Source organism: Mauremys mutica, chromosome 18 (genome assembly GCF_020497125.1).
Source record: "Mauremys mutica isolate MM-2020 ecotype Southern chromosome 18, ASM2049712v1, whole genome shotgun sequence".
NCBI lineage: Eukaryota > Metazoa > Chordata > Testudines > Geoemydidae > Mauremys > Mauremys mutica.
In genome coordinates this window covers 10,532,643-10,554,857 of record NC_059089.1, presented here as the reverse complement: position 1 = coordinate 10,554,857, position 22,215 = coordinate 10,532,643, and the positions used below count along the sequence as shown (strand labels likewise).

Sequence of the window (22,215 nt, the reverse complement as noted above, 5' to 3'; positions counted from 1 at the left end):
AGCATTTCTAGATATGTTGCAAGGCTACATGGAAAAAAAGCTTGACTGCCGCCCCCTGGTGGTCACAGACAATACTACAACCTGCCTGCGTTTATGTTGCACTAGCCAAAGACACCATTTCCAGGCCTGATGGGAGCTGTTTGTCTGACTTTCTGCACCTCATCGCACACAGGTGGCAGTGCTGAGTTACTGCCAAGTGTTTTGCAAATCTCACTCCTGCCATGCAGCCTATGGGGCGCCCTTGGCTGTCATATTCAGCTCTTGAAGCAGTTACTTGGACTGAGTGGGAGCAGTGTGCACGGTACTGACCCGTGCATAGAGAATGACGAGCTCCCTGCCCCGAGGAGCTTACGGTTTAAACTCTGGGTCATGTGTGCAGTGTTCCGCTGTCACCAATACACAGCGCAGGCTTCCCTCCAGCTTGGAAACCCTTTCTGTTGCAAAGCTAAATATCCCAGGAGGTAAATGGGTTAAGGCACGGGGGGGGAAAGACGTTTGAGTTCTTGAATTAGTTTGATAAAACCTGTAAAAGTCAAGTCTGCAAACCACACTCCACAAAGATCCCCCGCCCCTGTCCAAAATAAGGAGCTTGGGTGACCAAGTGGCCAGAATATTACACTTGGAGTCAGGAGGCCTGGCTGCTGTGCCTAGCCCTGCTAGTGGCTTACTCAGGCCTAGCCTACAGTAGGAAAGGTGTGTGTGGGGTTATAGTGAATCATGAACTGCCAATGTGATGCTGTGGCCGAAAGGACTCATTGGCTGTATCGACAGAGGAATCCTGAGTGGGCCTGGAGAGGTTATTTTGTACTGGCCACTGGTGCGCCTGCTGCTGGAATCCTGTGGCCGGTCCTGGTGTCCGCACTTGAAGGATGCTGGGAAACTGGAAAAGGTTCAGAGAAGAGCCATGAGAATGAGTAAAGGATTAGAAAAGCCTACAGGGCACTGACAGAGAGCGGACGAGCAGAGCCACTCCCCAGGCTGCAATGGCTGCCTACCCTAAACGAGGAGTCACTGCCTTGGGCACTTCTCACTAGCAGCTTCTCTTCTTAGGCAAACTCCCTCCCCCCCAGCTTCACCTTTTTACGCTCCCCTTCTCCAAGCAGCGCATGCGCTCCAGGTGCACCTAATTAGCAAGTGCAGGGGCTTGTTAGGCTCGCTGCCAGCAGGATGGGGTGTCTCCCATCCCCACTGCCCGCTGTTTCTGGTCCCTGGAGGAGCTGTGGTGACCCAGCCCATGGAGTTGCAGACAATCCCAGCCCCACAGTGACACATAAACCATTCATGGACTTAATACAATAGGTTCCCCCAAAGGTATTGCCCGGCACAAAGGTTCAAGGGTGCCTGGATTATCGTCTATAAATAATGACACGAGGAACAGAAATTTGATCCTGGAGGGCTGGTCGGTCTAGCCGACAAAGGTATAGCACGATCCAATGGCTGGAAGTTGAAGCAAGACAAATTTGGACTAGAAATAAGGTGCCAGTTTTTAACAGGGAGGGTAACTGACCGTTGGAACAACTCACCAAGGGGCATGGTGGGTCTCCAGCACTGGACATTTAAAAATCAAGACTGGAAGTTTTTCGAAAAGCTCTGCCCTTGTTCAAACAGGAATTAACTCAGGGAAGTCCTATGGCCTGTGCCATGCGGGAGTTCAGACTAGATAATCACAACGGTCCCTGCCGATCTTCTCATCGTCCCCTTTTTTACCCTTTTGTTTAAACGTTGTCTTTGGGGGATGCAAACGGGGGGTGGGGGAGAGAAGAGACGGCAGCCACTTGATGCAGTGACAGGCACCTGGACACACCGGAACAGCCTGGCTGCTGCCGGTTCCCTGACAGCTCTTACAGAGACGCCAGGCGCTAAGCGCCAAATCTCACTCCCTGTACTTTTTGCAGAGGCAGGGTCCTGCGTCCTCAGCTGCACCATGGATCTGCTGGGCCCTGAGGAGGAGCTGTTTGCAGTTCCCTGATTCTGGAGCCAGCTGGGCCACTGGCATCGTTCAGAGCCGTTCTTGTCTCCGAGGGGCTGTCTGCCAGCCAAGGATACCGAAGTGTAACAGCGCTCTGGTGGTCTCCTGCCACCTGGGAATGCCCCAGCATGCTCCCTCTGCCAGGGGCTGCAGGGAGCGGTGCACAGTGATGGGAGTGGGGCTCGGGATTGACATTGTATAGCAGGCTGTTACTGATGCTCTCTCCTGGCAAACTAGAGCAATCACAGCCAATTGGGCAGGGGTAGGGTCTCAGCCATTCAGGCTGCCCCATATGAACGGCTGCATCTGGATTCCATAGGATTTGCCTCATCAGATCAACCCACTATCCAAACAGTATCCTCTGGGAGTGCCCACTGCTCAGAGGACGGTGAAAGAGCCCAGCATGCTGCCGGCCAGTTGAGCAATGGATGCTGTGTGGAGGAGGGAAGGGGATTCCTTCCCGATCCCCCGTGGTGAGGATCCGCGTATGTCCTGCAGCATGGTGTCTGATCACTCACCTCTTTTACCAGCACATGCAAATGTAAGTTATCCAGCTACAGTACCTGACTCTCTGGGTGGGGAGGTGTAAGTTACATCTCCTGCTAGGCTGGCCATCACCCGGTCCCCTGGAGATGCTGTTCGGAGGACACACTGAATGGTCAGATCTCCAATGGCCCTGGCTACTTCCCACACAGTGCTACAAACATAACAGGCAGCTTGGTCCCATGCACACCCCACACTTGTTTTTTGCCAACACTCCAGGGACTGAACCAGGGTTCTTCTTAAGCAACAGCGTCCGAAGACTTAGGCTGATCTTTTCAAGGTCTGGTTTCTCCCGGTTCCAGTCCTTTACTTCCGAAAAGCGACTGCCACCTCCAGTCCTGGAGTGGTTTGGTTGGCGTAGGTGGTCGCTTATGAGAGTCCCCGTAATTCTCAACCCAATAGAGGGCGGTTTGCTGCGAACCCGAAGGCTCGTCTATGTGGTTGTTTTTCAACACCGGAGTGTTGGCTACTCCCACAGGGTGTTTCGCTGCCCAGTCACCCTGTGGGGCGGGGCAGCAGATCCTCTTGGTCACCACCATATAGGTGGTGTCCGGCGGGCACCACGGGGAGGTTAAGGATCAGATGGTTGTGCTGCCCCCAGCAACTAGACCCAGTTAGGAGAATCAGTGGCGAACCACGTCTTTTCCCCCTAAAAGGATGCAGACTAGTGAGAGAATCAGCAAGCCTCCAGAGGAGAGGTGCAACCTCCTTATCCAGGGTTCTGCAGAGCTAAAAGCACAAGCTGCTGCAGCTTAAGCAAAAGAACTAATCTGGGGACTGGAACAACTCATATCCTCTGAGGATCAGTGCAGAGAGGGCCCCGTAACACACACACAAGTGGGTTACAACTACTTCCCACCCCTGTAACTCCCCCCCGACACACACACACTGGGGGCCTCCATCAGTGACGTCCAGGATGAATCCTGTCACAGAAATGGACCTATGGCTAGAGATAAGCACAGACCTAAACCTCAGCTCCAGGTACCCCAGAATGCTCAGGAAGCTCTGATCTGAATTTTAAATCTTCACAGTTTGAGACCGTCTGTCTACCACATCCTGTGGTGGGGAGTTCCACATGCCACGGGAATAGTTTCTTGATGTTTGCTCTGAATTTGTCAGCTGTTCATTTCAGCAAGGACCCCCTGGTTCTCGTACTGCAGGCAGGAAGGGAGGAGGAGGGCTGGGCGCGGCAGGGGCTTCTCTTTTCCACAGACTACTGGCCTCTGACAAGCATTACTGAGAGAGCCACACCAGGCAGGAAGCTGCCGCCCAGAAAGGAGGCCTCTGCTGGGGTGAGAGAGAGACTCACTTGACAGAAAGAAGGGGGGTTGAGGGAAATCGTAGCCGCTGATGGGAGTGACTTTGAATCTGGGCCTAATACAGAAAGGGAGGTGCCTGAGCTTACATACTAGGTAAGCAGGTGTTATTCCTGTCTGCACCTGTTGGGGGCAGCAAAACATCCAGGGAAGCACATCTGTAACCTGTATGTTCCCCAGGGACAGTTACCTACACAGCCCATAAGATCTGGGTTAGACGTGCTTGTGTCCTGCTAACAAGCAGCCTGCCTAGGCACCTACAAAGTAAACAGCTGGCCTTTTCCTTCGCCACCCGCCGGCGGAAGGAGAGCAGTCAGGCCTGCAGCAGGGGGAGATGGGAGCTTTGCATTTGAGAGGCGCTTCTTGCAGGGTCAAACGCAGGCTAGGGGGACCTGGAGCTGGTTTGAGAGGAGCCCACCTAGTTCTGGCAGCTGAATCCCAACCATGCTGCCCCTGTTGCAGGCAGGGCCGCCCAGAGGATTCAGGGGTCCTGGGGCAAAGTAATTTTGGGAGCCCCTTCCATAAAAAAAAGTTGCAATACGATAAAATACTGTATTCTCGTGGTGGCCCCTGTGGGGCCCTGGGCAAATTGCCCCACTACCCCCCCCCCCGGGCAGCCCTGGTTGCAGGAGAGGCAAGCGCCCTGCTCAGGCTGCAAGGACCAGGCTCATGAGACACTAGCCAGGAAAGGAGATATATTGTGCAACCCAGGACTGCACCCTTATTGTCTGAAAGCTGGTGGGAAGATCTTGGCCCAGGCAGGACAGAGTGGCTGGAGCCCATGAACAAGACGGATCGGTGCAGGCTGGGTGGGTGGCCTGCTCCGACTGTGCTGAAGAGCAGCTGTCGTTGTTAAAACAGAGATTCTCCCCTCTGCACCTCACATTCAACCGAGTCACTGCTGGGGACACAAACCCACAGGGGAAAGGCTAGTGGCTAGAACACTAGGCCGGAACTAGCCAGGAACGGGAACGGCAGTATTTGGACTCAGTTCCAGACGGCAGCATGCACAGGTGTGCGGCTCTGTGGTTTTGCCTGGGTCCCACCTCTGCTCAATGCAGCTGGCTGAGCAGGGAACGCTTGAATGAGCAGAACATTCTGAACTCTCTCCAAACCCACTGCTATCGCTCGCTCCCCAGCGTTTCACACACCGTCAGGCAGGGCTCCCAGCACCTAGCAACGGAGGCAACTCGGTCCGGAAGCCTGAAGGGAATCTTCAGCTTCTTTGCATAACTGCATGCAGGGCTAGTCATTGGTCAGATGGTGCCATTGGCTCCCATAAGCTGGCACCGGGCAACCCATGTTAGTGACAGCCTGGTTAGAGGACTTGGGAGCCAGGAACTCCAGAATTTTAACCTTAGGCCTCCCCCAGACTAGCTGAACGAGCCACTTCTCTCTGGGTGCCTCTGTTTTACCATCTGTAAAGGGGAGGTAATGATGCTTGCCTGCCTAGGTGCATGGATTAGTTAGTTCAGACTGCAGCGTTCACAGCATACGCGCAGAGAAGTTAGATAACATTCCTTGCTGGCAGGTTGCGATGTAACACGACTTTATTTCTTAGCATTCAGAACAATAACACACAAGAACCCCCAAAAATCAGAGCGAGAGACAACAGGCTGTTCCCTAAGGCAACAAGACACAGCTCACTCCACCTTGTTTTAAATTGTCTCTATCCAGACTGGTCCGGCTGTCTGCTGACCCAGATCACCTGGCTTCCCTCCAGGCGCCCTAGCCTGCAAGCAGGACCAGGAAACGCATTACACTTAAAGCGATAGCTTGTCCTTTTTAACCACATTCCAATACACCCCAAAGAGCCATATTAAGTATTAGCAATCTGCACTTCTGCTCCTCACTGGGGCCTTTGGATGCTACTGCAATATAAATAATAGGAGATAAATATTCACCTGCAGCTCCAATTCCCAGAGATTCCAGTGCCGGGCTGCATTCCTACCCCTCGTCTGGGCTGGCCTTAAAGCTGTCTATTGACAAGGAGCATTTGCTTTCACTGACCTGGCATGCAGTGATCAGCAGAGGTGGATTAACTCTGACCGCCCCAAAAAGCGCCCTGGCCTCAGAGCTGCCGTGTTTGTCTCTCATCTCCACAGAGGTGTGGCCAGCCTGGAGGCTGGAAGCCATTTCTCCAAGTTCCTCTGTCTCCTGCCAAAGTCAGGGAGAAATTTACACGTGTCCAAAGGACACGAGGCTGCAGGCAGGAGTGTTGCAACGTGTGGGAAGGTTACTTGAACCAATTACAACCTGGATGCCCTACCTGGCAGTAACACACCCAGAAGAAGGTGCTCGTGGCAGTGGGTGGCGATTTAGGTTCCAGGCATATGTGAGCTGGGAAGTTCCCTGTAAATCGCTGGCCCTATGAGGGAGCAGTTGGATTTAATACTTAACTCTTCATCCGTAGATCTCACTGCCTGTCACAAACAAGGGTCCTGTTTTACGGATGGGGCTATGGAGGCACAGAGATGGGACTTACCCAGACTCACACAACAGCTCAGTGGCAGCGATGGTACAAGGATGCAGGGGACCTGGGCTCTCTCCTCGAGGTCCCTTTGGGCCCGATTCAGTGCTCAGCAGGGGGTTCCGCCTTCTGTGTGTCACCAGAACAAGCCTCCAGCTCTTGAAGCACAGAGAAGAGACAGACATGAATTGAAATAGGAGCCGGCCGTGTCTGGCTGAGGTGCTACAGCCATCGCCAGGGTGGTACGAGTGCCGCTGGAAGATGGGGGATGAACGGCTGCAGCTCACTGGTTTTCCCACAGCACGAACAGGAAATGACAAGCATCATGGCTACACCAGTTCAGCATGTCTCAACTTCTATGTAAATGATGTAAATTACCCACAAGCCCCTGGGCCCCCAGTCTTTGGGCTAGAGGTCTCAGGATTCCCAGAATGCCCTGGGCATAGCCTCTGCTCTATGGCACACGCGCACCCCAACCTAGGTTTGCTGCGTGGCTGTGCGTAGAGCCTTGCACAGGACATTTCATGCCATTAGCGTCCTCGCACTGGCTCCCTCAGGCATCTGTAGTGCCCGGCTATGAGGATGGAGATCTCTTTGGGTCGGGGGAGCCATTCCACCATCAGTTCTTCTGGCCATTTTGTGGACAAAAAACGCATGCTAGAACAGAACATCTCTGGGAAGATTTTCAAAGGCACAAACAACAGGTACGGGCCAGGTCCTCAAAAGTATTTTGGTGCCTAACTGCCATTGAAATCAATGAGAGCGGGACCAACTGACATTTGAGGATCTGTGCCTGGGTGCCCAAGCTACCAGTAGCTCTCCATAGGCGCAGGTTGGTCTAATGGATCAAGGACCCATATGGGCTTCAGAAGACTTGGGTTCAATTCCTATCTCAGACACAAAACCCCCGCAGGATAAGTCACTGAATCTCTCTGTGCCTCAGTTTCCCAGTTATACAAGGGACGTAATGCTTCCCTAGCTCACAGGGGTATTGTGGCAAATAAAATCCGCCAGAGACTGTGTTGATATTACAATGAGTGGAGGGAGCTTGCAACACAGCTTGATGTCCCTTTGAAAAAGGTCTGTCTGTGTTTAGTTCCCCCCTTTCTTCCCCTCCCCCACACAAAAAAGGCTTAGCACAGGGTCTGTAACATAATGTTGGGTGAACCTGATTTCCCAAGTGCTCTCTCTGAAAGCTGGTGGTGGGTGGCCAGAGATGTGATTATAAAGAATCTCTCTGTTCCACGCTTACATTTCTTTATTCATTTTTCCAAAAGTAAATAGCATTCAGTACATTGTTGAGAACAATCCCTTCCCCCTTAGCACAGCATTGCACACTGGCAAGGGGGGGAATATTATACTCATATTTGCCCTTTTGCGTTAGGAAGTTACAAAAAATTAGTAATGGGAAATTCTGGCAGTGTCCTTTTCACCACAGCCGAGCAGGGTTCTTCAGGGCATTTATTCTAAATTTACTCCAAGCAGCATTTGGCCCTTGGATGCTTCTGTTATGTCCAGAGCCAATAGGAAATTTTTGCACTGCCTCACAGTTTTTGTATTGCCGATGGTAGCATGCTGTGCCAGGTTGCTTAGTAGAGCCCAATTCATAGCTCCGGCCTGGTGTCACGCCATCCACACCCAGGCAATGTCTCCTGCTTTACATGAGCAGAATCAGGCTCTTAGTTACCAGACACCGAGTCACCAAAAGATATTGAAGGACGAAGCAGACAGTGGTGACTGGATCCAGTGTTCTAGAAATCCCACAAGCTGCCCTGCAGGAGCCTTTTGAAACCACCCAGCATTTCTGTAGGGTGGCTTGCAATGGCCTGGCATTTGGACAGGTGGGGTTGCTGTTCTCTGGCTCGCAGATCACTTTGCTGTGCAGAAGCCCTGGGTTTTGTACCATGCCCTTACAGTGTGCCACTTCCTTGGCCCGAGCAAGGCTGTAAGGGTCTTTGGAGACACGGGGAGGTCCCGTCACTGCTAACAGTGTGTCCTAAGCAAGGCCAGGACCGCTTGTGTTGTACCTGGGTTCCCTGCCACAGTTCTGATATAGATAAGCCTTGCAGGAGCCCTGCATGCATTCTGCACCCTCAAGGTTTCCTTCACAACTGGCCTGGCTAGAAACTTAGTATCTTTAAGCAGAGAAGCTTCAGTTCTGCAAAAGAAAAACAAGCTGATGTGTGGTGGGAGCTAGGTGTGCAGCTTTTTATTGCCTGTCTACTGCGAGCCACCCAGCCCAGCCCACAGAGAAGTGTGTGTCATACATTTGTATTCATCATCTACAGCAGATCTGCTTTTCCTGTGCCCAGCCCTTCAGAGGAGGCAGCAATTTGGAACAAGGTTGTTGGATACCTGAGGCATCCTGTAGCCATGGGCTTGTCCTTCAGCCAGGGGGCCCCTCTGGGTACTCACCCATAGTCTAATGCTACCCCTCCAGCGAGCTGGGAGAGTGATGGGCACCCAGCTCCGATGCACTGAAATGATCCTGCTCAGGCTTTTAAACTGCCCTTTGTCAATAAACTCTGTAGGAATGAAGACGCAGGCAGCCTGGTAAACATTGCTTTGAGCCAAACCCCAGGGCCTGGCTCTAATTTCCTTAATGGAGTGTAGGGCAGAACCTACCTTGATGGTGAGGGGTTAATAGGACTTTCCCCAGCTGCAACATTTGTGCATTTAAGCCAGGGGTGTCAATGACATGACTAATCTTGGAGTGATGGATCCACCCCCTCCTCTTCCTCACCCCTAGAAATGCCTAAATCACAAGTGAGTAGCACAGGTGGGTGCACAAGCAACCCCCGAGCCCCCGCTTACCAGGGCTCATTTGTATGCTTCAGGCCCGGTTAAACTAAGTCTGACTCTCGCTGTAAATGGAGCCCTGCACCATTAACTAGGATACTTAGGAATCAGGCCACGGGGATGGCTGCTGAGTCAGCTGGCCGCACCCTGCTGTGTAAACACCTGCCAGCTGCTCAGCCCGTCCCAGGCATGTTTGCTCAGGCTGCACGTGCTGTTTGTCTTTCGGAGAATCACGTCTAAGGTGGATGGCTTTCAGCTTCCGGAGTCAGGGCAAGGCGGTCGCCCACTGCCCAGCCTGTTTTAGGGATGGAAGCAGGATGCACAGAGCCTGTGCATGCTGCACCAGTGACATGCCGCCACCTGTAGGAAATGCAGTAATGATCCAGACTGGAAGAAGGCAGTTATGGGGCCCATGGCAAAAGAACCCTGTGCAGTAGGGAGAAGACTGCAACTCTTCTTGCTTTCTTCCAACGAGGCAGCCTGGTGCACTACTGTACCAGAGACCCAGACCGGATTCCCACAGCCCAAGCACTTGCTCCATGGGGCAATAGGCAATAGGTTCTACTCAGGACAGCCCCAGCTGATCAAAACCATGCTGGACACCTAGGGACATGGGCATGCAGCCTGAGTAGGGACATCAGTATCACTTGCTAGGCATGTCTATGCCTAGTTGTCTGAGCAGCCCCCGTGAGCTGTGTGCTGGGGCACATTCACAAACAGCATGGACACGGGGGAGGGACATCTCAGTGGTTTGAGCATTGGCCTGCTGAACCCAGGGTTGTGAGTTCAATCCTTGAGGGGGCCATTTAGGGAACTGGGGTAATAATTTTGTCTGGGGATCGGTCCTGCTTTGAGCAGGGGGTTGGAGTAGATGACCTCCTGAGGTCCCTTCCAACCCTGACATTTTATGATTCGCTAAGGCCATCCACTGGTCAGCATAAAGGATGTTTGCTGCCAGAGGATCACAACAGTGGTTAAAAGCATAGTTAAAAATAGGGCTGCAGGGGAGGAAGAAATCCACAAGGCTCTGCCGATTTGGGGGGTGGGGAGCTACTGGGTTGGGACAGGGGATGGACCAACATTGGGAGTGGTCTTGTTGCCCCAGGAAGCAACATCGTCTCTTGGACCAGGTGCCTAATCCCATTCAGAGGTGAGGCACCTCCTGCCTCAAGTTACTTTCCAGCAGTCACAGGCATTGTGGTGGGTTGCTGCAAGTGACAACCCAAGCAGTCACCAAGGTCTGAGATACAGGAAGCATCCCACTAGACTTCATTGCTCTTGTCAGGCCACATTGTGTAGTGATCCCACCAGGTGTCCTGTCCAGGGTAAGCAGGGTCAGGCCTGGTCTGGCAGCCCTCAGGAAACAGAGGTGCGGCAGGAAGCAGTTACTGAAGGTTTATAGGACCAACACCCCAGCATGGGGCTCCACTGGTGCCTTCCAGCCAAGCAATACAACGAAAAAGGTCCTGACCACACTGGTCATTAAGGATCCCACACTTATCTTCACGGTTGCTTCATTATCTTGGCCACATTCCATCGCAAGCAGCCACACACGGCTCTCTACCTTCCCCTTCAGTCAGCAGTTTTCCTTGGAAGAGGTATCTTCTCCCCCGCCAAGTTTCCTAACCAGAACTATTGCTTAGAGCCATCACCACTGCACATTACTGAACAGCTGCCGTGTCTCACCCCACAGGTGGCTGCTTATCAGCCGTAGATTAAGTGATCCCAGAATTAAATCTGTGGAGAAACTATAGAAAAAACAAATATTTATAGCAGAGAGCGGCTGACATGTCAGCCAATAAGACTATTTATTGTTACCTTACAAACATGGCAGGGGGAGGGGGAAAGAAGAGGGCTGGGGGGAGCGAACAGATTCAACAGCAGCAGCTTTTACATAGGAGTCTATGTACATCACAGTATAAAGTCAATTAAAAAAATTAAATCCAAGTTTTAAACGCCCCCCATGTGTGATCTAAAAACCAGTAACCAGGAGTTTGGCTGAGAACTATATAGATTCTCCCTCCCCCCACAAATACATCTAAAAATATTTTTCTAAGCCACCATTTCACAAGACCAGAAGCAAAGTTCTAAAGAGTCTGGATTTGACAGCTGACCAGGTCACACGTTCATAAAACCCACATGAGAAGCTAGGTTTGAATCGAAACCCCCACCCTCTTCAAGGCCTCATTTGTCTGCATAGTCCATCGTTTGCATCCCTGTCTCGTTAAGACACGTCGTCCTCACAATGGCCTCTGTGACAGCATACGGGTCGCAGTTGGCTGCAGGCCGGCGGTCCTCGAAGTAGCCACAGCCGTCCTGGCCGACTTGGCGGGGGATACGGATGCTGGCCCCTCGGTTGGCCACGCCGGCAGAGAACTCAAAGATGCTTGAAGTCTCGTGGTGCCCGGTCAGTCGCCTGGAGTTGTCCCTGCCCCCTCTGGGGTCGTACACACAGATGTGGTAGTCGTGTCGCTTGCTTAGCTTCTCAATGGCAGCTTCAATACATCTAACCAACAAGGACAGGAATAGGTTAAAACACGCATATGCAGCACGATGCCCAGTGAAGTTCTGGGCCATGGCGGGGACTCCCAGGCACTACCGCAATACAAGTAATAAAGAGATTGTGTTGAAAATAAGGGCTCTGAGTGTGGGGTGTGAGCGTGACTGAGAATCCTGCCAAACACTGTTACTCAAGCAGGAGACACACACAGGGCTTTAGGCACAGGTGGCACCTTCGTCTCACCTGTTCTCTGTCTGGGGCACACAATAGTGGTCTTCCGAGAACCAAAATGTCTTAGTTTGACTGAAGTCACTGGGCCCAACATGGGGTATCTGGATGAAATTCAATGCAGCTCACACTAGATCAGGGGTGCCCAACCCACGGCCCACCAGAGCAGTTCATGAAGCCTGTGACCGGCTTCAACACAATATACTAACGGGCGATTCATTAGAATTTTTTTGTTGTGCGCAAATTTTAGGCGTGGATTTCTTTATTTGTTTTTAAACTAGACAATGCTATCTAAATACATCCAAAACAAGCCAAACTTAAAATACAAATCAACACAGGGGACTTTAAATCTTATTAAAATATGTAGAATCTGTTTGGCCCATACAAGGTTGTGCTTAGGTTTATGTGACCATCATGTGTAATAAGGTTGGGCACCACTGCACTAGATGATCCAATGGTCCCTTTTGGCCGCAAAACTACAAAACCAGTTTTCTGTTCAGCCTCATGCGGATCCTGTGCATGGGATTGTGAGGAGGGATTTCACCCATTATCTAGAAACCATGTCAGTAAGCCCCTTAGAAAGGTGCTACTAACCACAATGACCCCAGACAGACTCCAGCTTAGCAACAGCATTAACTCACTTGAGACCGCCCTCCTTCCTCATGTCTTCTGTGCTGTAATTGGTGTGGCACCCAGCTCCGTTCCAGTTGCCAGTCATCGGTTTGGGGTCCAATGTGGCCACGACCCCAAAGTCTTCACAGACGCGGTGCAAGATGAACCTTGCCATCCACAGGTGATCTCCCATCTCGATGCCTTCACAAGGCCCGACCTGGAATTCCCACTAGAAGGGGAAAGATGAGCATTAACGCTAAGGTTTGGGTTTCTCCCTTAGCCACTTGCTTTTGGCTCAACAGTCAATCATGGCAGACTCCTGCCAGGTGGTCTGGCACGCATGCCAGTGAGCTATTTATCAAGGGTTTAATCATCTGGCTCCTGCCAACATGCAGCCAGAGGCTGCTCCACCCAAGATGACTAAGCAGAGGCTTGCATCACCTGATGCCTTTCAGAGGCAACTTTATAGCATCTGTAGGTATCACCCAGCCTAGCAAGGACCAAGTGCAGGACACGGAAGGACGTGGAGCAAGCAGCTTAGGAGGACTCACTTCATTGCGGGTTAGAATCAATTCAGGGCTCATTAAGGTGTAGGGCGGACAACACTGCAGTAAAACCGCCACTTACCCCGAGCAGGTACAGCGAGGGTAAGATCTACCCCCACACGCTGCCTTGCCAACGACCCTCAGCCCTATTCCACAGAGGGCAGGGATAGGGGTGAAAAAAACCAAACCAAACCTCCAAACGATTCATCCTGGGTGCGCCAAGACTCAGGCCTTGTCTACATGGGAAAGTCACACTGGTTTGACTTAAGGTGTGATTTTAAAACGGGTGCAGCCCTCTCTTGCGGAATTAGGAATTAATTTGGGCTAATCTGAAATAGGAGCGCATTCGGGGGTGGTGCTCCTTTGAAAGTCACACCTTCAGTGAAGTGGTGCAGCTTTCTCTTGGAGACCAAGCCCTAGCTGTACGAGGTAACTCGACTCAGTGGCAAGTGACCGTGTTGGTGCAGAGGAAATCCAGCCTGCACAGTGACTTTGGAAACTCCTGCTTCCATCTTTCAGCACTGGAGACCAGGTTCTCCAGAAGAACACACTGCCCCTGGCTGGAGAAGGAGCTCATTTCAGCAAAACTACGTGGAGGGGAGAAGACCACAGATACTCAGTGCAGACAGCCCTCTTAGTACTGGGCAAGAGGTCAGGTGCTGCAAGAGCTGTGAGTAAGTGGGGCAGGGGGAAGCTGGAGACTGGAAGAACCAGATGCCCGGGGAGAGCACTGCAGAGCTAATGCTCGGGGCATTGCAAGGTAAGTATTCCAACTCCCAGTCAGTTTCCTGCCTCAACGAATGCTCCCTTGACAGGACAAATGAGAAATGCTCCTTCCGTACATACCTGGGAGGGCATGACCTCAGCGTTGGTGCCACATATCTTCACCCCGGCATAGATGCACGCCTTGTAGTGGGACTCGACAATATCTCGCCCGTACACCTTGTCTGCTCCCACCCCACAGTAATAAGGCCCTAGGAGGGGGAGACAAGACACCACGTCACCAACCAAGGCAAGTTCAAGGGAGGAGCAGTGCCCCTTCATTTCCCACCCCACAAGCTTATCTTCCAGCAGGCATTTCGAACTCGGAGACGTTCCCAGGGCTCTCCTTCCAGCACAAGAACCCCAACAGCCACGGAGATGCCATGGCTTCTCCAGCTCGGCTCCAGACTGAGCTGAAGGGACTTCATCTAGGAGCAAGGGCAGTTCAATTTCCCTGGCGCATCCAATTGTTGGCCTCCACTGAGGTTGCCAGCAACATGACCAACTGAAAGGGCTGTTCTGTTGGGTGGACACCTGCCCATCCTATGGGAAAGGTATTGAGACCAAAAGCTGCTCCATGTGAGAGCTGTTTGGTGGACACGTCCAGTGAGGGGCAGCATTGGAGCAGCAGCTAGGAAGTGAAAAGCTCCATAATCCATTCCCACCACTCTGGGCCATTTAGTCTCAGGCTGTTCCCCAGTATTCCCACTTGGATGAAGCGTTAATTTCCCCATAAACCTCATTTATACTCCAGCTATTGCAGTCCTTAGTACTTGCAAGTTCCAGCAGAGAGACTGCACAAGCTAACTGCTCCCAATTAAACAGAGGATTTCCCAGTGGGGGTGGCAGGAAGAAAGGAAGCGAAGAACTGCTCCATTACAATGAACTCCACCCCTAACGCTAAGGCTGGCTTTTTGAGAGAGTTCTGACAGCTACTGTTGCCTGTGTTTATTGCAACAAACTTGGAACCTGAATGAGTATTAACCTGCTGCAGTTTGCTACAGGTTTTCCTCCTTCGCAGGAGGCAGTTAGCTCTGCAGTACAAACTCAGAGGGAAAAACAGAGATGTTGAGAATCAACCCCCGTCAGGGGATCTTAAAGAAAAGAAGAAAACCCTCTAGCGTCACTAACCCCACACAATCCAGTCTAGGCAGCCGAACCAGTTTGTGCGTAGGGGGTGGGGGAATTTCCTGGAGTGCCCAGCCTTCACATGGCCAGTCTTTATATTAATAACCACCTGCACATTTTTCCCCCCAGACAAGTTCTCAAACCCTCGACAAACAAGTTCTAGAATGGAAAAGTTGTTTTCCTCTCAGGCAGCGTCAAGAGAGTGGTACCACTGCAGGTCACGTGACCTGCAGGGCACAAAATAGAAAGGTGTGCCACTGGTACTTAGCTGAACTTGGCACAGTGCTGCCTGTAATTTAAGTTTCAGGAAAAAGCTGCACCCATTTGCCTAAGCGCTAATTGGTAGGGTGATTCAGGGGAGAAGCCCATGGTTGGATCAACATCTTCAGAAGGAGTTCCGGCTGTCTGAAGTGAGAACAGCAGCTGAATCAAGCCAGCCAAGGTAATCCACCCACCATTACCACTTGGGATGGAAGAGGTTTTTCGCGTGGCTTCACTCACTCAGCAAGTTAAAACAGCCTTGGATGTGGGTCCTGCTGTGAGAAGTGCATTGGTGGGTGGGTGGAGATATATATATAAATATATATAAATATAAAGACACACCTGCACCCACACAGCATGTGAGGCTCTGTCCACATGGTTCTCGTTGCAGGACTGGAGCCCCACTCACGAACTGCACAGGGTTTTGCACTGATCCTGTGACGCGCTGAGTGCCTTTGACTGCCATAGAGGTCAATGGGAACTGCACCTTGTGAAGTCAGTCCTTTCGGCGTAGGAGAGGTGCGTGAGTTGGGTAGCACTGTGCTAGCTAGCAGGAGTCTGGGAATACTAGTGGGGGGAGGGCATTCAGGGGCAGGAGAGTCTCGCTCTTACCTTGTGGACCTGGGAACCCATTATCAGGCCAGCCGTACGGGTGTCCATTGATGCCCAGCAGCGTGTACTCCTGCTCCATTCCAAACCACGGGTGGCTGTCCTTAACCAAGTCCATGGCTTTTTTACATGTGTTCCTCAAGTTAGTTTCTGGAGAGAAGAGAAATTCCTTAATTAGACCTGGAACACCTAACCTGGGGATCAGGAACCCTCCAGCATTTCATTCAGCCCACCACTTGAGGGCCTCTCTTACTGGGGAAGACACCGGTTGGTGCTTTTCCTTGCACAGCCCTCTATAAGCTATAGAGAGTTCTCCTCCAGCCAGCCTCTCTGTTGGGAATCTGCAACCAATATTGGCGTTATGAATTCATGACACTGCATTGGTTTGCACCGCGACAGACTTGTCTCAAAGACAGGACTAGGATGGCCCTGGCTGTGGAAAAGCTGGGCTGAGAGGCCGATAAATCCAGACCAACACACGATGTGTTCAACAGTGGGAAAGGGAATAAGGAAAGTAGCTGGTTACACAAGGTCATCTCCCTCTATCCATGAGGAAAATGTTCTCTGCTCACCCACCATTTGCTTTAGCATTGGAGGAAGACAACAGTGCTTGATTTCAAAGGGTTTGTAATTTTATATACAAAGTGCAAATGTAACCCCCCTGCCCATTAAAACTGATCCATAAAAAATCCATAAACATCTAAGTAGCCATATACCCTGCTGCCTTCCCCCATCCCGTCACCACAGTATCTGGCCATCTGCCAAGTAGGTAGGGATTTAAACCACCACCAGTAGTAGGCAACTAATCTTCCTATTTTACAGATGGATACAGTCCCTTAATCAGAAGTCCATCTTCCCACTCTATGTATGTGTCCCCAACCAAGCTTCCCTGGGCTCTCTTCCCACCTCACTGCCCCCTACGTTCTGGGCCAGCATTCGAGCTGGCTGACAGCTTGCAGAGCTCACTGAGCACCAGGGCTAGTCTATCTGGCTTTCTCCCCGATGGGAGTGGCACAGAAACCCATCAGAACAGTCCTGAAGATATTGTTGGCCCAAGTGAGACCTGGACCAGAAGAATCCAGGTAAAGGGGAGAAGGAGGAAGTGAAATAACAGGTTTTCCCTGTCACACAAAATGGCAGCCTGCAGGTAATAAGTTGCACTTTTACCCACAGTGTTCACTGAAGAGACCCAAATGCTGCTGTGACAAACCCCAGGGATTTGTAAATAATGACAAAGCATCAGCAACATTTTCTTTTAAAGGTCACACTTTGAACCTTAAATGGTGGAGAGAAAAATGAAGAGACCCTCTAACCACATAAGCTGGGCACCTTCAGAGAAAAGTCAGTTCAGGGATTGGCACTCACTGGGTACTAGGTAAGTGCTATGGGCAACACTGGCTGCCATATTCCCCTTTGAATCTCTTTAGCTGTACTAGGCTCATGAACATGGTACAATAGAGGCATTTGAACAAGCTTCAGAAACCGAGATATTGTCTCCTGAAGCTCTTGCTGGGGAAGAATTTGGCTCTGCGTCAACCTCAAAACAAGCCACTGCTTTAAAGGTACAGTTGAGCCCCAGGCTAGCGGCTATGAATCAGCTGATTCCTTTATCTGTAGGGGATGGTTGGCTAATTTAAAGAAACAAAATATTGTAACCACAGGAAAATTTGTTGTGCATGACATAGGACCTTTCTGCATACGTTAGCTAGAAAAGCGCTGCCTTCATTTATCAAGCTAAATGCCCCTTGATTCAAGTTATAAGGAATGTCTCATATGCTTAAATCTATTAAACCGTACTACTTTAAACACAGTAACATGGATAACCTCTCTGTTTGACAGAATACAGCCAAGCGCATGGAGTTAAATGCTTTTTTGATTATTTTAAGCCATAAATTCAGTCATCTAAGATCACAACAGTTGCCTCTGAGAGCTATATTACTGCTTCATAGATATTCCTAGCCTCTGTTTGCCAGAAGCTGGGAATGGATCACTTGATGATTACCTTATGTATGTTACAAGAACTAACTTAAAGAGCCCAACACCACAAATGTACAGGACTGAGCTTTCCATCCACATCAAGCCAGCACACGATTATTAGACGGGTGTCTCAAAAAGTGGGGCGATTCTTAAAGAAAGCCTTTGTCAGAATGGAAGTACAGAAGTACTTGAGAACACAGTAATTATTTTTAAGAGTCCAGAAGTCAGGATTTAGACTACCGTACTTCACACAAAAGTGAAATGCCAGAGTCTTAGTGTTTCTACAACCAACCAACCTTATCTTGGACCACCACATCCCTCAGACCTCCACCATCCCAGCGAAAGCTTTGCATACTGACATGTGGTCCCCACATGTAGGGGGATCACCTGACTTTCCTTTGCCCTCACAGGAGCCAGGAGACTCTTCATTCCTAACTACATCTCGTTCACGCTCAACAATGATCCGAGATCACTTTAGACAAGGTCAGGAATCAGCTTCTCCACAATCATCCTGAACACGCAGGCCTGATTCCTGCTGTGCGCCTGACAGATCACTATACCCAGCTATTGGCCAGGATCAAGGATATAGATATCATAGGAGAGAAGATCAAATGGTTGGAAGTCAGAGAAGCAACACACGAGATACAAATTTCCTTTCTCAAAGTAACTAGTGGAGCTTTCCAGCAGCAAGGGGGAAGGAAGTGTGGGTGTGGTGCAGAGGGAAGGTTCCAGGTACCTTAACCAAGCTTTGCCTACTGGCATATAGGTTTTTATTTAAAATATGCACCCAATCATTTCTATGTTTTTAAACCCTAAACTTCCAAGTTTCTGTCTTAATGTTCAAGATGCTACATTCTAGTAATCGGGGTATAGTAAGCATTCAGGGAGATTGTATATTTGAGCACACAGGTTAAAATTACTTGGTGCTGGCCTGGTCTACGAGGCGTGCGGTGACCTCTGCCGACAGATGTGAGCAGAACATTAGCTACTTTTTGACCACTTAACAGAATTCTCCTTGTCCTTCCTGCTAAGACGGGATCCTGCAGATAACCAGCACCAGCGACGGGGTTTTTGCATGCCTAGGTTAACTGAGCAAAATATAGCTCAGTCACGGATTAGCACATGATCACTTGCAACTTCCCACTGACCTCAAGTGGCATCGGGGTGCTCAGCACTTCTGAGAACGAGGCCTTAATATTTTGATGCTGATGGCACTTAGCTGGTGTGTCTGTTTGGTAAGACACTGGCTCTGGTAACAACCAGTTTAGGCCAGTGCAGACAGCCCGGAACCTCACCTGCATGTTTTCTGTTGTACTTCAGGACTTCACACAACACTAGCTTGTTAGGGTCCAGACAGAAGGGGTCTCGGAACATCCTGACTGGTATCAGGAACATATCGCTGTTGGAGCCTTCAGCTTGGTCTGTACTGGATCCATCGAAATTCCATTCTGGGACATCTGGGAGCAAGAGGAAACGGAAAAATCCCTAAGATTAAAAATCCCTCAATTTGATCATGTCAAATGTTAGAGAATTTTAAGACGAAAGCAATCAAGAGCCCAGGGGGGATATACTCCGCAACATGCCACTGAAAACTGCTTCAAAAGGAAATCCAGGAAGCTTCTGACTCCCCTGTATCTACATAAAGCCCAGTCCTGCAGCTACTACCCCCATCAATGACCATGAAGGGGACAATAATCCAGCAACTGCTATAGGTACTAGAACTGGGAATGCGGCAGCACCCCCTCATTTGAAGCGGTTTCCATCATTTATAGGGTTTAGTTTTGTAAAATGGCTTTAGCAAGCACCCCCACTATAATGCCCCTTAACCTCTTTGATGGTTCAAACAAGATAGTAGATTTACATTCCAAACAGCTCTCAGCATTGTTAGTGACTAACACCAGACGGGGTTAACATCTCCATTCCAGCCATAGAGGTGCCTCACAAACTAGAGGTCTGGCCTCCAGTCCTTTGGCTCTGTGTCTGCAGCACCTAGCCAAATCCCATTACAAACCACTTTTGATGGAATCCCATTAAAACATGCTTCTTGGAAACGAGCCCTGCTCTTACGAGGCAAGAATGCTCCCCCCTCACCATCCTAGCACTGATGGCAGAGAGATTATGGATAGCAAACACCATCATCCTGGAGAAGGCTGGCTATTTACCATATCACCTTATACACCCCGGTGATAACATCCGCAACCCTGTTCATTTACTTTGTATACTCCACAGGGAAAAGAGATCTGTTCTGTGCATTATGCCACCAAATGACTCAAAAACATACAGCAGCTCCTCATATAACGTTATGAGTGTTACAGGCCTTGCATCTAAAACTCTTGGCTTCTACCTTTTGCTCCATGTACAGACACAAGAGGGTGACTGCGCCAAACAGCTAACAGGCCCAGCGTTACCTTCTATGCACTTTGGTTCCTGGTCCATGGTTCGAGTTTTACAGCGGACTCCTTCTCCACTCCCGTCAATCCATACGTACGTCACCAGGACCTTGCCCCCCTGGGGAAGCCTCATGTACTGGTCCCTGACCACCTTGTTCAGCTTGGAACTGTGTGACACAGACATGTTGATGGATCTAGAGAAGGGAGGAGAACGAAAGGTCCCAGTTATAGATACTGTTCCAGAACAAGGTGGACTCACTCTAGCCACGGGGAGAGCAGGAAAAAACTCTCAGCCCCCACGGCTCGCTCCTTCCCAGCAGGCAGATGGGGGAGCAGGCAACTGATTTCTCATGACAGTAGTAACAGTGTCTCAGCAGATGCACAGTTTTATGATCTTGCACCACTTCCTTTCCCCTGCAGAGATGGTGCTTTGGCGCCATTTCCGATTTAAATTTTGTAACAGAGGAACGATTGAACGTAAACCCCAGAGCAGTTCCACCAGCCCACGTGGGGGGGGAGGAGAAGCCGCCCCTCCCCCACATTAAAGCTACTCCCTGCAGACCCGGGACGCGCTTGCGATCAGTTCTATCACCGCACACAGAGACGGTCCTGCCCCCAAGCGCGGCCTTTGTTAAAAAGATTCATTTACAGAAGCCCGAGGAGGGCGGGAAAAGGGCCAAAGCGCCACAGATCTGCGGCCAGGGACACCGCGCCGGCCTGGTCCGCTGCAAGGCTGGCGCAGCCACGCGGGGCTTGTCCACACACAGAAGCTGGGGCGGTTTGGCTACGCCGGTGTGGCCCCGGCGCCGCGCACGAGGCGTGCTCGGGATAAGAGACGAGCCCGGTGAGGCCGGGACTCCGGACTCGCTGCATCCCCCCGCCCGGGTGCAGCACGATGCCGCCAGAGCTCCACGGCCCGGGCAGCGGGGGACGAACTTCCCCACCGCCCGGCGAGGCCGGGGACGTCCCCACGCGGGATCCCGCAGGCGGCAGCAGGGCTGGAGCCGGCGAGCGGGAGCAGGGCGCAGCGTCCCGCCGGAGATCAGCGGGGGCAGCCCGGCCCCAGGGCAGGGACCATCCCCGGGCCGGAGCACGTGGCGCCCGCGCTCCCCACTTACCGTCCCCGGCCGCGCAGGAGCCCAGCGCCGCGATGCAGCTCCCCGCCCGCAGCCCGGCTGCAGCCGCCGCCGCCTCTTATAGCGCCCCAGCCAGGCAGCGCGGCCGGGGGCAGAGTGGGGCGGCCGCTCCCCAGCTGATGCAAGAGCCGGCAGAGGGTTGGCTCCCTTCGCCCCTCCCCGCGCTCCGGGCCGGCCGCGCTGGGGTGGGGAGTCCCCCCCCCTCCCGGGTACGAGCGCAGTTTGCGATTAGTCCCCGCCCAGCCTGCCGGAAGTTTGGAACAAGTTTCGTTCTTTGGGCGTGTTGTTTTGTGTTTGTGTGATGGAGCAGGGGCTGTCTGTGTGCTTGGTAGGCAGAGACAGGTATGCAGCTGTAACATGAGCCTGGCCTGGGGGAGGGGAGGTCTCACCTCTGGCTGTGGCTAGACAAAGGGAAGTGGGTAGTGGAGTCACTCTTCGGTTTTGGGAGCTGGGAGGTGGGGGTTTCAGGGGATCCTAGGCTGGGATCCAAGCACCCTGAACCCCCAGAAAGGCCAGATTGAGGGGTCCTGACTCTGCACGCAAGCTGGGCTGTATCCTGTGTTCCTGTTGTTCAATAAACCTTCTGTTTTACTGGCTGGCTGAGAGTCACTGTGAGTTCGGGAAGAGGGGTGCAGGACCGGACTTTCCCCACACCCCGTGACAGTTTGTTATTGTAGGGTCGCCCGGACTGAAAGGCGGCTGGGGCGATGATTTTTGTGCTTGCACGTAGGGCCAGGCTGGGGGCAGCCTGGGGAGGAGAGGCGCACAGAGGGCAAGGGATGGATTTTTGAGAAGGTTTAAGGGGGGGTGGTGGAGGAAAAAGGGGGTGTTTGGAGCAGTAGATGTGCAGCAGTTGTGACCTGGGCATGGAGTGTTGCCCAACCCTCTTTTAAATACTCTTTTTAAAGCCTCAGTTTTGGAGGCAAGTGATACAGGACTAGCAGCTTGCTTTTTAAAAATATGTTTTATT

At 51.5% G+C, this 22,215-nt stretch overlaps 1 protein-coding gene across 1 annotated transcript; it reads right to left on the bottom strand.

Moving 5' to 3' along the window:
* Positions 1-10,873: 10,873 nt before the first annotated feature.
* On the bottom strand, positions 10,874-21,375 carry LOC123352648 (glutamine synthetase). The gene is made up of 7 exons (XM_044993084.1): positions 21,228-21,375; positions 20,128-20,303; positions 19,015-19,176; positions 15,746-15,892; positions 13,829-13,956; positions 12,467-12,666; positions 10,874-11,603 (listed from the first exon to the last, which is right to left on the bottom strand). The coding sequence occupies exons 2-7, from the start codon at positions 20,291-20,293 to the stop codon at positions 11,282-11,284; spliced, it is 1,125 nt and encodes a 374-aa protein (XP_044849019.1). The 5' UTR covers positions 20,294-20,303; positions 21,228-21,375; the 3' UTR covers positions 10,874-11,281.
* Between the last annotated feature and the right edge of the window lie 840 nt (positions 21,376-22,215).

Coding starts and splice junctions, on each gene's coding strand:
- LOC123352648 (XM_044993084.1), bottom strand. CDS start 20,293: ATGTCTGTGTCACACAGTTCCAAGCTGAACAAGGTGGTCAGGGACCAG. Junction 13,957..15,745: donor TGGGTTCCCAGGTCCACAAG/GTAAGAGCGAGA, acceptor TCCCCCTCCTAG/GGCCTTATTACTGTGGGGTG. Junction 12,667..13,828: donor CTGAGGTCATGCCCTCCCAG/GTATGTACGGAA, acceptor TTCCCCTTCTAG/TGGGAATTCCAGGTCGGGCC.